This window comes from Emys orbicularis, chromosome 10 (assembly GCF_028017835.1).
Source record: "Emys orbicularis isolate rEmyOrb1 chromosome 10, rEmyOrb1.hap1, whole genome shotgun sequence".
Lineage (NCBI taxonomy): Eukaryota > Metazoa > Chordata > Testudines > Emydidae > Emys > Emys orbicularis.
Genome location: NC_088692.1, coordinates 42,204,344 through 42,221,795, shown reverse-complemented (window position 1 = coordinate 42,221,795; position 17,452 = coordinate 42,204,344). Strand labels below are relative to the sequence as shown.

General features: G+C 52.4%; 1 protein-coding gene and 1 pseudogene across 1 annotated transcript; both read right to left on the bottom strand.

The window, feature by feature from the left end:
• Positions 1-456: 456 nt before the first annotated feature.
• LOC135885048 (zona pellucida sperm-binding protein 3-like) lies at positions 457-4,980 on the bottom strand. The gene is made up of 9 exons (XM_065412687.1): positions 4,573-4,980; positions 3,169-3,287; positions 2,984-3,087; positions 2,362-2,539; positions 2,146-2,266; positions 1,964-2,055; positions 1,008-1,153; positions 610-717; positions 457-533 (listed from the first exon to the last, which is right to left on the bottom strand). Exons 1-9 carry the CDS (start codon positions 4,978-4,980, stop codon positions 457-459), a joined length of 1,353 nt encoding a protein of 450 aa, XP_065268759.1.
• A 2,340-nt stretch (positions 4,981-7,320) lies between these two features.
• Positions 7,321-12,216, bottom strand: LOC135885047 (zona pellucida sperm-binding protein 3-like; annotated as a pseudogene).
• Between the last annotated feature and the right edge of the window lie 5,236 nt (positions 12,217-17,452).

Below are 17,452 nucleotides of genomic sequence, written 5' to 3'. Positions count from 1 at the left end.
TGTAACAGCCTGTAGCCAATTTGAAGACAAGGATCAATTGTTCTTACCCTACCTTTGATGGATGTAGAGATGTAATAGGCTTCATGTGCAACAAGGGAGATTTAGGTTATGTATTAGGAAAGACTTTCTAGCTATAAGGGGAGTTAAGCTCTGGTACAGGCGTCCAAGAAGCTGTAGAATTCCCATTGCTGGAGGTTTTTTTAGGAACAGATTGGACAAACCCCTATCAGAGATGGTCTAAGTTTACTTCTGCCTCAGCTAGGGGCACGTGCAAAAGAGACTAGAGGACACACACACACACACACACACACACACACACACACACACACACACACTTAAGCATTAGCACAGAATCCCATTGTCATGCTTTATTAGAGAAGTCACAAGAGTAAAGCCAAGGAAGCAAGCAGTCACTTTTGTTGCCTAAGAGAACAATTAAGACAAGAAAGGCTCGAGCTACAGAAACCAGGCCAGAGCTATGGCTGCTGCCATGGAAACCAGGCCCACCTTTATGCCCTGCACCTCTGCAGCACCTGTGGAGAGACAATAAGGCCATTAGAACTGAAACCATGGGCATTTCAGCCATGTCACAGCTTGCAGCTGCCTTACCCTGTGGTGCTTCCAGCTGATGTTCTAAGAGACCCTTTGAACCTTGATTAAGGATGAACAATGGTCCAACCACAACATCAGCCTGATCTTCTCTCCCCCAGGAGTCACCTGGATGGAGAATGGAAGAGAAACTCACCAGTAACACCTTAGACACTGGATTTGGGATGGAGCCCCATAGGAATAGCCAGAGCTGAACCTCACAGTTTGAAGTATTTGTGTGTATTATATCTATATCTATTAGGGTGACCAGATGTCCTGATTTTATAGGGACAGTCCTGATATTTGGATTTTTTTTTTTTTTTAAATATAGGCTCTTATTACCCCCCACCCCTTGTCCCGATTTTTCACACTTGCTGTCTGGTCACCCTAATATCTATATCTAACACACCAGACCTTACCATGCCTGCGGGGCACATCTCTCTGGAAGCGCCTCCCTGACCATCTGTCTAGAGGGTTCATGCTCCTGGACTGTCCTCCAACCAGCCCACAGTTCCCAGTCTCACAGCAGCTGCAGATCTGTCTGGTGCCTTCCACTGGAGACCAGCTGGAATAGAAGGAGCACAATTACCCATTTATTTTCCCCCCCTCCCCCAGACCAAGTAACTGCTGTAGACAGGATTCCCCACCACAGCTTCCTGAATTAAGTGAATACAGAAAAACTGGCACTGAAGGGAGCCTAGGGTGAAGGTTTTCTAGATCAGCAATGCAAATTCTGCATAGAGGGGGCCCCTTCTCTAGCCACCCCACAAAAAGTGATCCTGACCCTGGGAGCAGTTACCCAACTCCTCAGAGCACACCACATGTCAGAGGTGTAATTCTAGTGACTGATGTCACAGCTGACCTATATCAGTCATAACCTTAGTGCACAGGCAGCATCCTTCACCCCAGGGGCCCCAGCCCAACAGTCCCTGGACCCAAGGCCAGCTTTAGCAAGTGTGGGGCCTGATTCGTGGGGCTTGTACTCACTAGGTGGCGCATGCTGAGTCTTCGGCGACACTTGGGATTGCTGCGCTCCGGCAGGGAAGGGAGGCTGCAGGGCTTGCAGCGCTCCGGCCGGGGGGGGGGGGGGGGGCGGGCCACAGGGCTTGCCACGCTCCGACCAGGGTTGCGGGGCCGCGGGGCTTGCTGCACTCCGGCCCGGGGAGCATGGCCGTGGGCTTGCCGCGCTCTGGCTGGGCGCCGGGCCCTCTTAGGCGCGGGTCCCGATTCGGGGGAAATCGGCCTAAAGCCAGCCCTGCCTGGACCAAACTAGTTCCTAGATTCAGAGTGTAAGCATGAGCCCTGCCTCTGGATCCAAGCCATCAGATCTCCACTTTCTCATCAAATGCTAGTGTTTTGTGCTCCAGCTACTCACATGTTGCCTGCTTTGTTGAAGGAACAAGCCTTGTTCAAGGCATCTGGGGCTTGCTCAGCTGCAGTGACTTTCAGATGGCAGGTGATGTAGATCTGGAGGGAAAGGGGAATAGAGGGATTAGGAGCACACAAGGGGACACCAACATCTGCTTAGTCTGGGTTTAGGGGGAGGAACAATCTCACCAAGTCACTGGCATCTCCTGCAAACCTGAACACATCCACCATGAACTGCAGTGTGTCCTGCCTGGGTCTGGGGGATACAAAGGCTGAGGTGGTGTCATCTGATCTCCCATCCACCAGGCAGCTAGACACAAGAGTCATAGTCAATAAAGTGCGAACCATGTATAGATCCTCACCAGCTACAGTAAATATCCTCTAGAAGAAGGCCCCAGCCCTTACCCATTGAAGTCAATGACAGCATAGCGGGGAGAGGAGTCCCTGTCTGGGCCCAGGGTGGCCACACAGCTGTCCACAAAGAGCCTCAAAGCCACATGGTTCCCAGTGCGGACATCAGCTTGGATATGCATGACCTCTCCCAGCTGGAATCCATTGGACGGTCTCTCAGCGCTCCAGTCATCTGCAAGGCAAGTTCACCATGAGCACCACAGGCAGATGGTATGGTTCCCTATAGACCCCTAGCTCCTGGGCCAGCATGGAGAGGAGTCACTGCCCTTGGAGGAGGAGATGCAAAGGGTCTGGATGGAAAACAGGCAGATAAGAGCTGCAGGTGGGAATGCAAGCTAGTGGGATATCCCCACAGGAGAGAAGCCTCAAAGGTAATCATACTGGGGACAAGAGAAGCTGGCTGGGAAACACTGCATGGTCTGTGGATTATTCTGGCTCTGCCATCCAAGTCTCCTTCCTGCAGTATGGGGTCAGTGGCCAGTGTCAAGAGCTGCCCAGCTTTGTACTGAGTCCTAGTGCTCCAGGAAAACTCCTAACCCCTTTGAAGCGAGAGAGCGGGTCCAATGTAACAGATATTGGCATGTCTGACTAGAGGGTAACAGGACCTCCCACCTACCATTCATCAGGCGCAGAGAGAAATCCAGCCTCTCCTCTGCAGACAGGGTAGAGCTGAAGGGCACCCACGTTGGCTTGATGGCTCTGCTGCTCACATTGTCCTTCCTGGGAGAGGTAGGCCCAGTGGTTAAGACGGACCCCAGAATGGCCATTAAGTGCAAGGACAGGATTAGAGTCTCACCTCACCTGGGATAGTGACACTCAACAGGAATCACAGCTGCACTGGTTCTCTGGATCACTGGGTTGCTGGCAGGGGTCGGGTTGTAGAACAGGCTTGTACTGTAGACTAGGGAGTTCGGGGTCATCTGGGAAGAGGCAGATGTCGAAAGGCTCACAGTAAGATTAAACTTCTCTAAAGCAGAGGGGAAATGCCAATGAAGAGCATTCACAATATCCCCATGTTTCCAACCTGCTCAGTTACATGTTTAACATTTTGTACATGAGGCAGGTATCATGAAGTGAAGGGTCAACTCGAGAGGTGACTGAAGGGGAATTTAGAAGGCATCTAAGCTGGAAGAATTCACACTGTGGGGGCCTCTTGGACATACATTGATGCCAGCTTAGACTCAGTCACACATTAGCACAGACAGAAAGGAAGGTAGGGTAAAGGGCATGTTTGAATCCTACAGCAAGTTCTGCCCCCCCATACAAGCCTTAGTGATCATTAACCCAGACATTTGAGTCTCTTTGTGCTGCTAAGACTTGAGAGGACAGTAAATTTTAAGCTTTGTTATTTGTTAGAGGTGAATTGAGCCAATGCAAGGCTCGTGCACTAGATACGCCCTATTATAGATAGTAACTATAGTATATTAAGGCTCACAATGAGAGAGCAGAAACAAAACCACAGCTGCTGTAACTAATCAATGGCTCAAATTGCAAGTGGTCCCAGCAGAGCTATGCAAGAACTAGAATTTGCATCCCACCAGAGATTTTGCATTTTTGAAGAGGGGATTTGTTCCTAACTGGAACAATCACAAACCTCTTATCTATACCTGCTCATCAGCAGATCTCAAAGCACATTAGAAAGGAAGCAGCTATCATTCCTTAGCCTCAGTGTACAGATAGGGAAACTGAGGCATGGAGCAGGGGAAGTGACTTGCTCTTCACCACCCAGTAGGTGAGAGTCCCACTCCAGCACCACTCTGCCTTCCAGATTGGGAATGGTTAGTGAATTTGCATGTCATACTTGTCAGCATAGGCCTCACACAAGGAGACCAGGAAGTAGACCAATGAGAGATTTGATACCAGTCACTACAAACTATCTTCTCTCTAGAAGGATTCCCTCCCCCCAGCCTTTCCTCCCATATTTTGGGGAGCACAATAGAACAGCTTACCATGCTTCTGTACAATCTACGTTCCCATTGGCTCAGACAGGACTTACAGCCAGGCCCCGAGACACCCACAGCTGCACACCACCCACAGTCATCAGGTCACAAGCACAGAGCTAACAGTTCTTTCAGGTACTGCACAGAATACTTCACATATGTCTAGAACACCAGACGTAGAATTATACATACAAAACAGAGGAGTGGGCGCTCTTGACACCTCCCACCCCAACATAGCAAGAGGGGGCTTCTGAGGGATGCTTACCTGCAAGGTGCTGCCACATTCATGGAGCCCAGCTGCAAAGGTCACTGTGTTCTCTGCAGCATTAAGGGACGTGTACTGGCAGGCAGCCGAGCCAAGGCTCAGGTCAGTAGCTTTGATCAGTTGCCCCGTCCCAAACAGATCCCTGTGCACAGTGATCACCATCTGAGCCTCCTCACACTGCACCTTGACAGGCCGCAGCAGGGACGCAGTCCTGAGCTGGGACGCATCAACCCGAGCCCAGGGGTAGAGCTGGGCAAGAGGGGGCACATGGGCTTGTCTGTGAGGGGGCTCAGCCCTGGGGGTGGGTCTCCAGATGGCTGAGTCACTCCTAGAGAAATCCCAGGGATTGAAACAGGTCACCCCACTGACTGCCCAGCACAGGAGGGCAAAGCCCAGGCTGTACCTCATTCTACCTGCCTGCAGCAAACCTAGCCTGGAGGGAAACTGCTACTCTGGGGTCCTTTATACCCTGACCTAAAGCCAGCTCCCAGCTGCCCAGATAATTAGCACCCTCCCCTAGACTGCAGGCAGCCGGGGCCCAATCACAGCCACTGCCCTGACCCTGAGGCAGGGAAAACAGTGAGAATCAGACCCAGCTGGCCATCAGTGGCCTGCTCTCTAAACTGTCCAAGGTAACAAAAATCCCACGCTGCCTGTTACACACAATTGTTTATAGTTGGAATCGGAAGTTGGAGACAAATAGGCAGGTGCACACTGAACTGTTTGGGTGAAAAGAATGGTGATAAGGAGTGTTCAAGGCTCCTGGTGAAGTCATGGCTTGATATGACAAGCTGAAGGGTTCCAGCAGTGGGAGTTGAGTGCATCCTGGGAGCAGGATGGAATGGAAGGAGTGAACTTCACCATCGTGGCTGCCCCCACCCCCATCTCCTGGGACCCCCCATCTCCTGGGACCCACCACCACATCCCTGGGCCTTCCTGATCCTGAGAGACATCCTGACTAGATTTCAGAGGGGTAGCCGTGTTAGTCTGTATCAGCAAAAACAACGAGGAGTCCTTGTGGCACCTTAGAGACTAACAAATTTATTTGGGCATAAGGTTTCGTAGGCTATAACCCACTTCATCAGATGCATAGAGTGGAAAATACAGTAGGCAGATATAAATACACAGCACATGAAAAGATGGCCTTACCGAGTAGGGGGGTCAGTGCTAATGAGGCCAATTCAATTATGGTGGATGTGGCCCATTCTCAACAGTTGACAAGAAGGTGTAAGTATCAACAGAGGGGAAATTATTTTTGTAGTGGCCCAGCCTGTCACTGACTAGACAGGCCCAGAGAGGGATCTCCTGGCAATCACCACAAACACCTGGACCATGAGACTTGGGTTCCTGATGTCACCCCATCCTTCGTGCCCTTTTCCTTCCCCACCTTATTGCTTCTCTTTCCTCTATTTAATCAGAATCTGGCATATGTGGCTAAGGCAACTCTACCTTTGCAACACACTGCTGTAAACCAGCTAAACCACTGCCCTAAAGAGCCTGCTGCTGGTATGAGTTTGCCAGGTCTCAGAGTGGCTGATCAGACTGTGTGCTGGGCCTGTGTTTCTCCAGCAGGGAGGCTGCCAATGAGAGCCAGACACTGCAGTTTCTCTCTTTCCTGTCCTATCTCTGCCCTTCTGGGGGGGTTGGCTTCAGGGAAGCGGGGTTTGACTTGTAACAGCAGCAGCACCCTACTTCAAGTTACTGCTTGTCTTTCCCCCAGAGAGTTACCACCATCTTTAATCCCACCTGCAGACTGGTAGCGAGGGCTTCCCTATGAAATCTCTCTGCAGCTAAAGGGAATGGGGAAGATTGTTAAACCGAAAGCCATTTAATACTTGACATTCCAAATGCTTTAACTGTTTTTCCCTTTATCACTAATGATGTGTTAAAAAGATTCTCAGTGGTGGTTGTTACAGGGGGAGCTAGCAGGAATAATTTTACCTAAACCCCAGATGCTGACCTGTTTAATATTATAATAACCAAGGGTTTATTAACATCATCCCATGTTGGGCCCAAGACAGTACCCTTTTCAACACAACTCCTCCTTCACGTTTTGGGAAGTTGCTGGGGAGTTTTAGGAAGTGAGTGGCAAAAGACCTCTGGGGTATGTGGATGATACCTATCATTTGAGAGCTAGATTAAGTCTTTGTAAGCAAACTCCTCATCTTGCATTGGAGAATTCTTCCCTTCACCTACTGTTGTCTACATTGCAAGGTAGAGTGGCTTAACTGGGTTGCTCAGGGGTACAGACTTTTCACATCAGTGAGTGACGTAGCTGGCTTGACTTAAGTTTTTAGGGTAGATCAGGCCTTACCATAAACCTGAACTGACAGAGCAGATTCTGCAGAGTGCTGAACACTCTGTACATGCCATAGGCCAGTAACAGGGGCCTGCTCTCTAGTTTTGCGTATGTTGCTTCAGTTATTTGCAGCTATTCCCACAACAGAAGAGGAATGTTACATGCCTGTGCCCACTCTGCGTTAGTCCTTTTACAGTAGCTGCCACCACTGCTAGAGCAACTGTGGAATAAGTGCTAGGGAGAGTTGTAGGTGTTATTGTATTCCTTGTTGGCTTAGGGTAGAGACCTGGAGCAGGGTTGCACCTATACTGCCTGAAGTCCAGGGGAGAGATGTCTTCAAGGGGCATTCAGCAAGCACTGCATCCAAAGTATCCTGATACAAGACCAGCTGTTATCTCTACCCTCCCAGTCTGTTGGGGTGAGACCTGGCAAGCTACTGTCCCCACTATTCAGGATCCCTTGATGAAGGGCCCAGAGCACCTGAGTATTACACAACAGAGAGAGTCTTAAGAGGTAAGAGAAGGAGCTTGACTCCTGACTGGAGTAGATGGAAGGGACTGTAGCATACATGTCTGCCCCATAGAAAGACAGCAGGGCAGGGAGGGTGCGCCCTACGCTTAGAGAGGATGGAAGTTTGCTGTACTCCCTTCCCAAGCAAACCAAGAGGGGAAGGAGTGAGGGAAGAGCATCTAGGCCTCCATTTGGGCAGAAAGAGGCAGGCTCAGGCACATTGCCTGCCTATCTCCACCCCCTCCTCATGAGGGTTTCACAGACTGTCTACCAGTGGCAGCCAGGTGCTTGACCATTGTGCTTCCCCAGGCAGGCAAAGCCCTCCCCAGCCTCAGTCATCTCATTTGTGTCTAACTCCTGTGTAGCCCGTGCATGGTTAGTAGGCAGTGACTGGAGCTGGGCCAGTCTGACATCCCGGAGAATGAGGCACGGTAGCACACGGCTGCTGGGCCATTAGCACTTGGAAGAGTGTCAACATTCCAAGGAGCAGGGCCGGCTCTAGCGTTTTTGCCGCCCTAAGCAGCAAAAAAAAAAAAAATTAAAAAAAAAAAAAAGCTGCGATCGCAATCGGCAGCAGCTCTACTGCCGCTTCATTCTATGGCAGCAATTCAGCAGCAGGTCATTTGCTCTGAGAGGGAGTGACGGCCTCGCCGCCAAATTGCCGCCGAACGGCCGGACGTGCCGCCCCCCTCTTCATTGGCCACCCCAGGCCTCTGCTTGCTACGCTGGTGCCTGGAGCCGGCCCTGCCAAGGAGGCTATTGAAGGTCTCTCCCTCACTCCTCCTAATGGCAGGCACTGGATCTGCCCCCCAGAACAAGAAAAGTTGTACTGAGTGATAAGTCAGCATTCAGGACCCTTTTCACCCTTCTCCAGCTCCTATTAGTCACAAAAATATTTTCCTCCCACCAATTTTGGCCCAGACAATCCAGCCATAGACCCCAGTCAAGCTGGTTTTACTCTTTATTGTACAGATTTGCACATCATACACAGACCGGGCAGTGGAGTCAGGGCCGGTGCTACCATTTAGGCAAACTAGGCGGTTGCCTAGGGCGCCAAGATTTGGGGACGCAAAAAGCGGTGCCTCCAATTTTTTTTTTACAGCGTTCCTACGCCCCCTCCCCGAGCGCGCGGTCGCCGCTCCACTTCTCCCACCTCCCAGGCTTGCAGCGCCAATCAGCTGTTTGGCGCCGCAAGCCTGGGAGGGGAGGAGAATTAGAGCGGGGACGGCGTGCTCAGGGAGGAGGCGGAGCAGAGGTGAGCTGGGGTGAGGAGCTGCCACACGGCTCCCCGGGGGGGGGGGAGCTGCCGCAGGGGGGGCGCCTCAGGGTGGGGGGAGCGGGGAGCTGCAGCAGGGCTGTGGGGGGCGCAAGGTGGAAGTTTCGTCTAGGGCGCAAAACTTCCTTGCACCGGCCCTGAGTGGAGTTATTCTACTTCCTGCATATGGTCAAAGTTAGCAGGGCAGCAAGGGACAGAACTACAGCCAGAGCCACAACAGCCCATCACAGTGTAATTGCAGGCTCCTCTCATGTACCTGGGGGAAGAGACCATGGGTGGAAGGTTAGAACTAGAACCATCAGCTTCCCACTCAGCAGCCTCCATACTCTGTAGTGCCATCTTTGCTGCCTCTGTTAGAAACCTTGAGCCTTCAGCTGCATTAAGGATGAACAAGGGTCCAACAGCAACATCAGCTTCTGCTTCCCTGTATTGAAAGGGGCTAAACCCCCTCCCCCACACACATACCCCACAACCCATTAATAGCAAATTAGATGCACCAGTTCCAAAGTGGGATGATGATCCAAGGAACAGAACTGACCCAACTCTGCTGGAATAGGGGTATCCATTCCATGCACTAAACAATGCAATGCAGGCATTGTACAGAGAACCTACCATGCCGGGGGGTGGGGGTGGGGAGGGGACGGACACATCTCTCTGGAAGCACCTCGCCTGCCAGCTGTCCAGAGGGTTCACTCTACCAGACTGTCCTCTAACCAGCCCACACAGTTCCCAGTCTCACAGCAGCTGCAGATGTCTCTGGTGCCTTCCACTGGAAGCCAGCTGTAACAAAGAGAAGATAGTTATTTATAGTAGCAAGTTACTGTGCAGCCCTTCAGTGCTTTATTAGCTTTTTCCTACTAGACTTCTCCACATGAATACAAGTTTTAAGTTGTCACTATCAGCAGGGCCGGCTCTAGGCACCAGCAAAACAAGCTGGTGCTTGGGGCAGCACATTTTTAGGGGCGGCATGGCCGGCGCCAGAATGCCGCCCCTAAAAATGTGCCCCGGCCGCCCTAGCTCACCTCCGCTGCTGCTGCTGCTGCTCGCCCGCCGCGGCGCGCGAAACAGCTGATTCGCGCGCCGCTACTCGCCCTCCCTCCCAGGCTCTCAAACCTGGGAGGGAGGGGGAGATCCCGAGCAGCCGCGGCGCGCGAAACAGTTGTTTCGCGTGCCGCTGCTCCCCCTCCCTCCCTCCCAGACTTGAGAGCCTGGGAGGGAGGGGGAGAGGCGGCGCCCGCGCCGCGGCCACTCGGAGTCTCCCCCTCCCTCCCAGGCTCTCAAATCTGGGAGGGAGGGGGAGATCCTGAGCGGCCGTTTCGCGCGCCGCTGCTCCCCCTCCCTCCCAGGTGAGAGCCTGGGAGGGAGGGGGAGAAGCGGCGCCCGCGCCGCAGCCACTCGGAGTCTCCCCCTCCCTCCCAGGCTCTCAAACCTGGGAGGGAGGGGGAGATCCCGAGCGGCCGCGGCACACGAAACAGCCGTTTCGCGCGCCGCTGCTCCCCCTCCTAGGCTTGAAAGCCTGGGAGGGAGGGGGAGACTCCGAGTGGCCGCGGCGCGGGTGCCGCTTCTCCCCCTCCCTCCTAGGCTTCAGAGCCTGGGGGGAGGAGGCAGGGCTGGGGAGTTGGGGAAGGGGCGGAGTTGAGGCAGGGCCGGGGGTGGGGTAATTAAAAAATGGGGGGGGGGGGCGGCCAAAATTGTTTTTGCTTTGGGCGGCAAAAATCCTAGAGCCTGCCCTGACTATCAGAAACTACATTGTCTCGAGCATTGCCCATTTGTCTGGTCAGTTATAAACCCTCTCATATCCAAGTACTTCTTGGCCAATTCCTAAGACAGAAAGTGTACAAGAATATTGAATTTTGCAACATCTGGAAGGGGAACAGATTCAGACTAGCCAAAGGTTATACTCTAGCCACTCACATGTTGCCTGCTTTGTTGAAGGAACAAATCTTGTTCCAGGAACCTGGGGCTTGCTCAGCTGCAGTGACTTTCAGATAGCAAGTGATATAGATCTGGAGGGGAAGTGGGAATAGAGTCATTTCAGGGACAGAGTCTTAACAGCCCTATTAGGTGTTGATAGAGAGTGGGGGAAGGCATCTCACCAAATTTCTTGCATCTCCTGCAAACCTGAACACATCCACCATGAACTGCAGTGTGTCCTGTCTGGACCTGGGGGATATGAAGGCTGAGGGGATGTCACCTGATCTCCCATCCACCAGGCAGCTAGACACAAGAGTTAAGGGTCAGTAAGATGCCCAGCAAGCATAGTTCCTTACCAGCGACAGCAGTAAATATCCTCAGGAAGGGACACCTCAGCTTTTACCCATTGAAGTCAATGACAACATAGCAGGGAGAGGAGTCCCTGTCTGGGCTCAGGGTGGCCACACAGCGCCTCAAAGCCACATGGTTCCCAGTGCTGACATCAGCTTGGATAGGCATGACTTCCCCCAGCTGGAATCCATTGGATGGTCTCTCAGTGCTCCAGTCCTCTGCAAGGCAAGCTCTCCATGAGCACCACAGGCAGCATATGGAGCCCCTCTGGAATCTTTATGCCCCCTACTCCATGCTCTCATTTAATCATCAGGATTAGGTTTTGGGTGGGTGGAAGCTTAGCTCCTGTTACAGCGTACAGTCCAGCACCCACATGGATCTGTGGAGAGGAGCTGGTTGACACAAGCGGGAATTACCGCCCTGACACATAAGGGGGACCTTGCTGAGTGCCTCAGCTTGCCTGAGGAGCTACACTGCAGTCAGACTACCCAAACGTGGGAACTTGGGCTGTGTCCCTTCACCACCCTCCACTGACAGCCCCTAGGGGGAAGGAGAGGGCTGTGTGACAAACACTTCCCCACAGGCACATGGCTCACTTGGCAATCATTGGTGCATCCAAATCATGACTCCAGGAGGCCCCTGTGCAAAGGAACCACCGCCTACCATTCCTCAGGGAAAAACTCAGCCTCTCCTCCACAGACAGGGTAGACCTGAAGGAGACCCAAGTTAGCTTGATGGCTTTGCTGCTCACATTGTTCTTCCTGGGAGAGGAGGAAACCTCAGATGCTTAACTGCTCCCAGGACAGGGACTAGATGCGAGTGATAGGGACAGAGCATCTCAGGCACTCACCTGGAATAGTGACACTCAATAGGGATCACAGTTGGACTGGGTCTCAGGATCACTGGGTTGCTGGCAGGGGTGGGGTTGTAGGACAGGCTTGTGCTGTAGACCAAGGAGTCTGGGGTCTGGAGAAAGGCAGACACTGGCGTTATTACATGAAAACAAGACTGCCAAGGTTCGATGGGCTGATTCATATGAAATTAGAAGTTCAAGGCTTTGGACAGTGCTAAGATTCCAACGATTCTTTAGTGAGAGCCAAGGGGGACATAGGAGGAAGAGCTGGTATCACAGAGTGATTGTTTAGGACAGAAGAGTTACCAATACACAGATAGCCTGACACTCAGTGAGAATAGCCTGCAGAAGGAGAGAGAGAGTGGGGAGGAGAAGAGAAACTCTACTAACAAGCTTGTTTTCATTATTGCTCCTGAGCACTAGTTCTTCTGTGCAAGCCATCAGTGCTTTTGCTGCAGGCTGGGTGGGATTGAGAGGTAACTGTAGAAATAGTCTGGGGGGGGGGGGGGAGAGGGGTGTCACATTTTGGGAGCTGGTCAGAAAATTTCTAGCAAGTATTGTCAACAAAACATACAGTTTCAAAGCCTATGCATTTTGCAGAGACCCTGATTTTGACAGGAAAGATACCAGAGGTCTAAGAGGGGCTTGGCAAATAAATCAAAGCCTGGCCTTTTCCATCTGACAATTCAATTTCACAGCAACAGTCAAAGGTTGTGTTTTGTTAGTGCCAATGTGGAAAGATGGTGACATTTCAAAACCTCAGGAATTGTTACTCTCCATCCAACACTAGTTGAGAGATTTCTTGTCTGCATGCAGGCGAGGGAAGAGTTCTCATTCTAGCTCCATTCTTATGGAGACACAGCCCAACACAAGTGACTTCCTGCTTGTTTTGTGGTGCAGCATATGGCCCACTAAACTCAGACAGGAAACCAACACCCAGGAACTGCAGCTAGGCCTCCAAGGGGGAAAGACAAGACATACTCCACCCAAGTGGCGGTGCCATTCTCAAGGCAGAAAGAGCTTGGGACAAGACTTGAATCAAGATACATAGCACAAAATTGGACCTCCCTTCAGTCCAGACCCCACCATCCAAAATGGAGGTAGGCCACTAGTCTCTGCAGCCACCCCCCTCCATACACCCTCCTCCTTACAAGGTAAGCAGAGCTACTCCAGGTACACCCCCTCAGAAGGGGACTGTTTGTAAGTAGAGCTTCTCTCTTCCACAAGAAAAACTTAGGGTATGTCTACACTACGAGGGTATTTCGATTTCACTTAAATCGACTATGTGGAATCGATATTGCTAAGTCGAACTTGTGTGTCCACACTAAGGACAGTAATTCGACTTTGTGAGTCCACACTAACGGGGAAAGCGTCGACATTGGAAGCGGTGCACTGTGGGCAGCTATCCCACAGTTCCCGCAGTCCCCGCAGCCCATTGGAATTCTGGGTCGAGCCGCCAATGCCTTCTGGGTAAAAAAAAAGGGTCGAGGGTGCTTTTGGGTAATTGTCGTCATCCGTCTGTCAATACCGCCCTCCCTCCCTCCCTGAAAGCGCCGGCGGGAAATCAGTTCGCGCGCTTTTCGGGTCAGTGACAGCGCGGACGCCATAGCACTGCGAGCATGGATCCCGCTGCGACCATCGCTGCAGTTGTGGCACTTGTGAACGCCTCGCAGGTTATCATCCACCTTTCCCAGAGGCAGATGCAGATGAACCAGGCGAGGAGGCTACGGCACCGCGGTGAGGGCCTGAACTCTGAGAGGGGCACAGACCTCTCACAAAGCACGGGACCCAGCTCCGAGGACATCACGGTGACAATGGGTCATCTGGATGTTGTGGAACGGCGATTCTGGGCACGGGAAACAAGCACTGACTGGTGGGACCGCATAGTGCTGCAGGTCTGGGATGAATCCCAGTGGCTGCGAAACTTTCGCATGCGGAAGGGGACTTTCCTGGAACTTTGTGAGTTGCTGTCACCTGCCCTGAAGCGCAATGACACCCGGATGCGAGCAGCCCTGACTGTCCAGAAGCGAGTGGCCATAGCCCTCTGGAAGCTTGCAACGCCGGACAGCTACCAGTCTGTCGCGAACCAGTTTGGTGTGGGCAAATCTACCGTGGGGGTTGTTGTGATGCAAGTAGCCAAGGCAATCGTCAAGGTACTGCTCTCAAAGGTAGTGACCCTGGGAAACGTGGAGGTCATCATAGATGGCTTCGCCGCGATGGGATTCCCAAACTGCGGTGGGGCTATAGATGGAACTCACATCCCTATCCTGGGACCGGACCACCAGGCCAGCCAGTACATCAACCGAAAGGGCTACTTTTCAATGGTGCTGCAAGCACTGGTGGACCACAGGGGACGTTTTACCAACATCAACGTCGGATGGCCGGGCAAGGTTCATGACGCTCGCGTCTTCAGGAACTCTGGTCTGTTTAGACGGCTGCAGGAAGGTATTTACTTCCCGGACCACAAAATAACTCTTGGGGATGTGGAGATGCCTACAGTCATCCTTGGGGACCCAGCCTACCCGCTAATGCCCTGGCTCATGAAGCCCTACACTGGCACCCTGGACTCTGAAAAAGAACTCTTCAACTACCGGCTGAGCAAGTGCAGAATGGTGGTGGAGTGTGCTTTTGGACGTCTCAAGGGGAGATGAAGAAGCTTACTCACTCGCTGTGATCTCAGTGAAACCAATATCCCCATTGTTATAGCTGCTTGCTGTGTGCTCCACAATCTGTGTGAGAGCAAGGGGGAGACCTTTATGGCGGGGTGGGAGGTTGAGGCAAATAGCCTGGCATCTGATTACGCCCAGCAAGACAGCCGGGCGATTAGAAGAGCACAGCGGGACGCGCTGTGCATCCGGGAGGCTTTGAAAGCCAGGTTCCACACTGAGCAGGGTGACCAGTGACTTTAAAGTTTCTGTTCAGAGAAGCTGAACCTGCCCCCGTTTCTTTACCCAGTTAAGGATGACTATCCTCTCCAGTTACAGACCCCCACCACCCCCTTCCAAAAAAATAAATTTAGTTTTATTTTGTTAATGAACACCGTTGTCTTTATTACTGTTTTCGCGGGAATGTTTTAGACCTGGGACGCAGACTGTGGTGGGGAGCGGGTGTAGTGTACTGATACAAATGATCCTTCTAAACTCCAGGAATGACAGGAATCGCAGTGGCGGATTGGTTGTTTCCACGGAGCCTGCCAGCCCTCCTGAGCGGGACTGCGTGTATGTGGGGGCTGTGTGACTTTATGGCAGGGGGAGGAGGGTTACAGATCCCCTGCTGCGTGGCTCTGTGATCCAGGACAAGGACCGCTGCATAACATCTGTAACTGCCCTCCCCCGGCACAAAGTCACAGAGCAACACCCCCCCCCCCACCCCACGCACAGAACATGAAAACCACCTCCCAGACTGACCAGGGTAACTAGTCAGTGCACTGTGTATGTGCCCTGCTGCTGGACCTGCCCCCGCCTCTGTAGCCTGCTAAAGGTGAATGTCCTGTCCAATTACCAAGCCCCTTCCCCCCCTGCAGACAGACTCTCCCTCAAAACAGCATGACTGAAACAGTAATGAACAAAAACGTATTTTTTATTAACAACCACACATGAAACTGGGGGGTGAAACTTGGACGGGGGCTTGCTTGAGGCGGCCAGGAAAGGACTTTTCAAATTTTGGGGAATGACAGCCTTCTGGTGCTTGAGCAGTCTGCAGGGGTGGAGTGAGAGTTTTCACGGACTCTCCCGCCCCTCCTTCTTTGGACTTTGGGCGAGGGGGGTATGGGACTTGGTGGCGGGGGAGTGCGGCTCCTGATAGACTGCAGCGGGGCTCTGTCCTCCTGCCTCCGTTCCTGCAGAACATCAACAAGGCGCCGGAGCGTGTCCGTTTGCTCCCTCAGAAGTCCAAGCAGCGTTTGAGTCGCCTGCTGGTCTTCCTGCCGCCACCTCTCCTCACGGTCCATGTGTATCCGGTGCATTTGGGACAAATTCTCCCTCCACTGGTTATGCTGTGCTGCCTGGGCTCGGGAGCAGCCCATAAGTTCAGAGAACATGTCCTCTCGCGTCTTCTTCTTCCTCCGCCTAATGTGCGCTAGCCTCTGGGAGTGTGATTCCAGGCTGGGTTGGGAGACAGTTGCAGATGTGGCTGTGGGAATGAGGAAAAGGCAGTGAATTCCTCCGAAAGATAAATGTAGTTGTGAATCAAGAACCTTGATTCACAAGAACATAGTCTTTCTCCGTGAACAAGACCATGAACCACACCTATCACATGCGCACTGAGGACAAGGTCGAATTTTCGAACCTCGCCTTCAGTGCCTGGGCTTTTGCACTGCCGATCTGGGAACCGGGGCAGGACACGGTACTCTCTGTAGCTGGCAAAGATGGTAAGCCGTAGACTTGTTGCAGATTAAAACTTTAGGAGTACCACTGGCCACCTTTCACATTGAAAGCAATGCCAGTCTGTGCTGCCATCAGTCGGCCAAGCAAGAACTGTGGCCCTGTCCCACCCCCTCGCGGATGTGCCAGGGAAAGATCCCTGGATGCTGACCCTCTCCTGCCCCCACCGCGTGGCTGTAAACCAGCGGTCACAGTTCTGTAAAGGAACTTGTTGCAAGCAGTCCCAATACTAACAGTCCCCTACCTAATTCAAAGCAGGTTGTCATGACCGACATCACACTCATGAGGATCCCTGACAACGAGATCCGGAGGATGCTTCGAGAAAGCATGCAGAGACCGGGGCCCTATGCCGCCATGATCTGCAAGGCGCTGATTCCTGAGTACCTCCTTGTCTCCTGGCGCGGGAACGTCTCTTACTTTGGAGGACCAAGTAAAGCCGCTCTCCCAAGGAACCTGATGAACATCGCCCCACACAGCGATGAGATCCAAGACTTCCCGATCAGTCCATGCTGGGGCCCTCTTTCTATTCTGGGATTGCACGGCCATCTCTGCTGGAGAGCTCTGCATCGTTGCCAGTGCTGCTGAGCTCGCCACGCTGTCCAAACAGGAAATGAGATTCCAACTGCCCAGACAGGAAAAGGAATTCAAATTTTCCCGGGCCTTTTCCTGTGTGGCTGGTCAGAGCATCCGAGCTCGGACTGCTGTCCAGAGCGTCAACAGAGTGGTGCACTGTGGGATAGCTCCCGGAGCTATTACCGTCGATTTCCATCCACACCAAGCCTAATTCGATATGGCCATGTCGAATTTAGCGCTACTCCCCTCGTTGGGGAGGAGTACAGAAGTCGAATTTAAGAGCCCTCTATGTCGAACTAAATAGCCTCGTGGTGTGGACGGGTGCAGGGTTAATTCGATTTAACGGTGCTAAATTCGACATAAACGCCTAGTGTAGACCAGGCCTTAGATAGCCAAGGCTACAAAGTCAACCCCACAGATACAGGGACTCCAGATGGTTAATGGTGGCACCATAAGGCCAATGCAGGATGGGCAAGTGTTAGTCAAACCCATTGCGGGGACAGTATTCGGGTCAGATAGGACCTCCCTTGTCCATCCACGGTAACCATAACCATTCTCAGCACTTCACACGTCAAGGTGCTTTCTCAACTAACTAATCACTGACTTTTGAAATTTCTCATGTTTGTTTTTCATTCTTTGTTTGTCGTTCCTAAAAATACTTCAAATACCAGTCTGAATCTCACCATCTCTCCCAGCTGTTCTGGTGACCAGCCTGTGAGGCA

What these genes read in the sequence shown, in the direction of transcription:
- LOC135885048 (XM_065412687.1), bottom strand. Translation starts at nt 4,980, where the DNA reads ATGAGGTACAGCCTGGGCTTTGCCCTCCTGTGCTGGGCAGTCAGTGGG. An exon ending in AATGTGGCAGCACCTTGCAG is followed by an intron (nt 3,288 to 4,572) that starts GTAAGCATCCCT and finishes GCCTCTTCCCAG; the next exon opens with ATGACCCCGAACTCCCTAGT. An exon ending in TTCAACAAAGCAGGCAACAT is followed by an intron (nt 1,154 to 1,963) that starts GTGAGTAGCTGG and finishes CTTCTATTCCAG; the next exon opens with CTGGTCTCCAGTGGAAGGCA.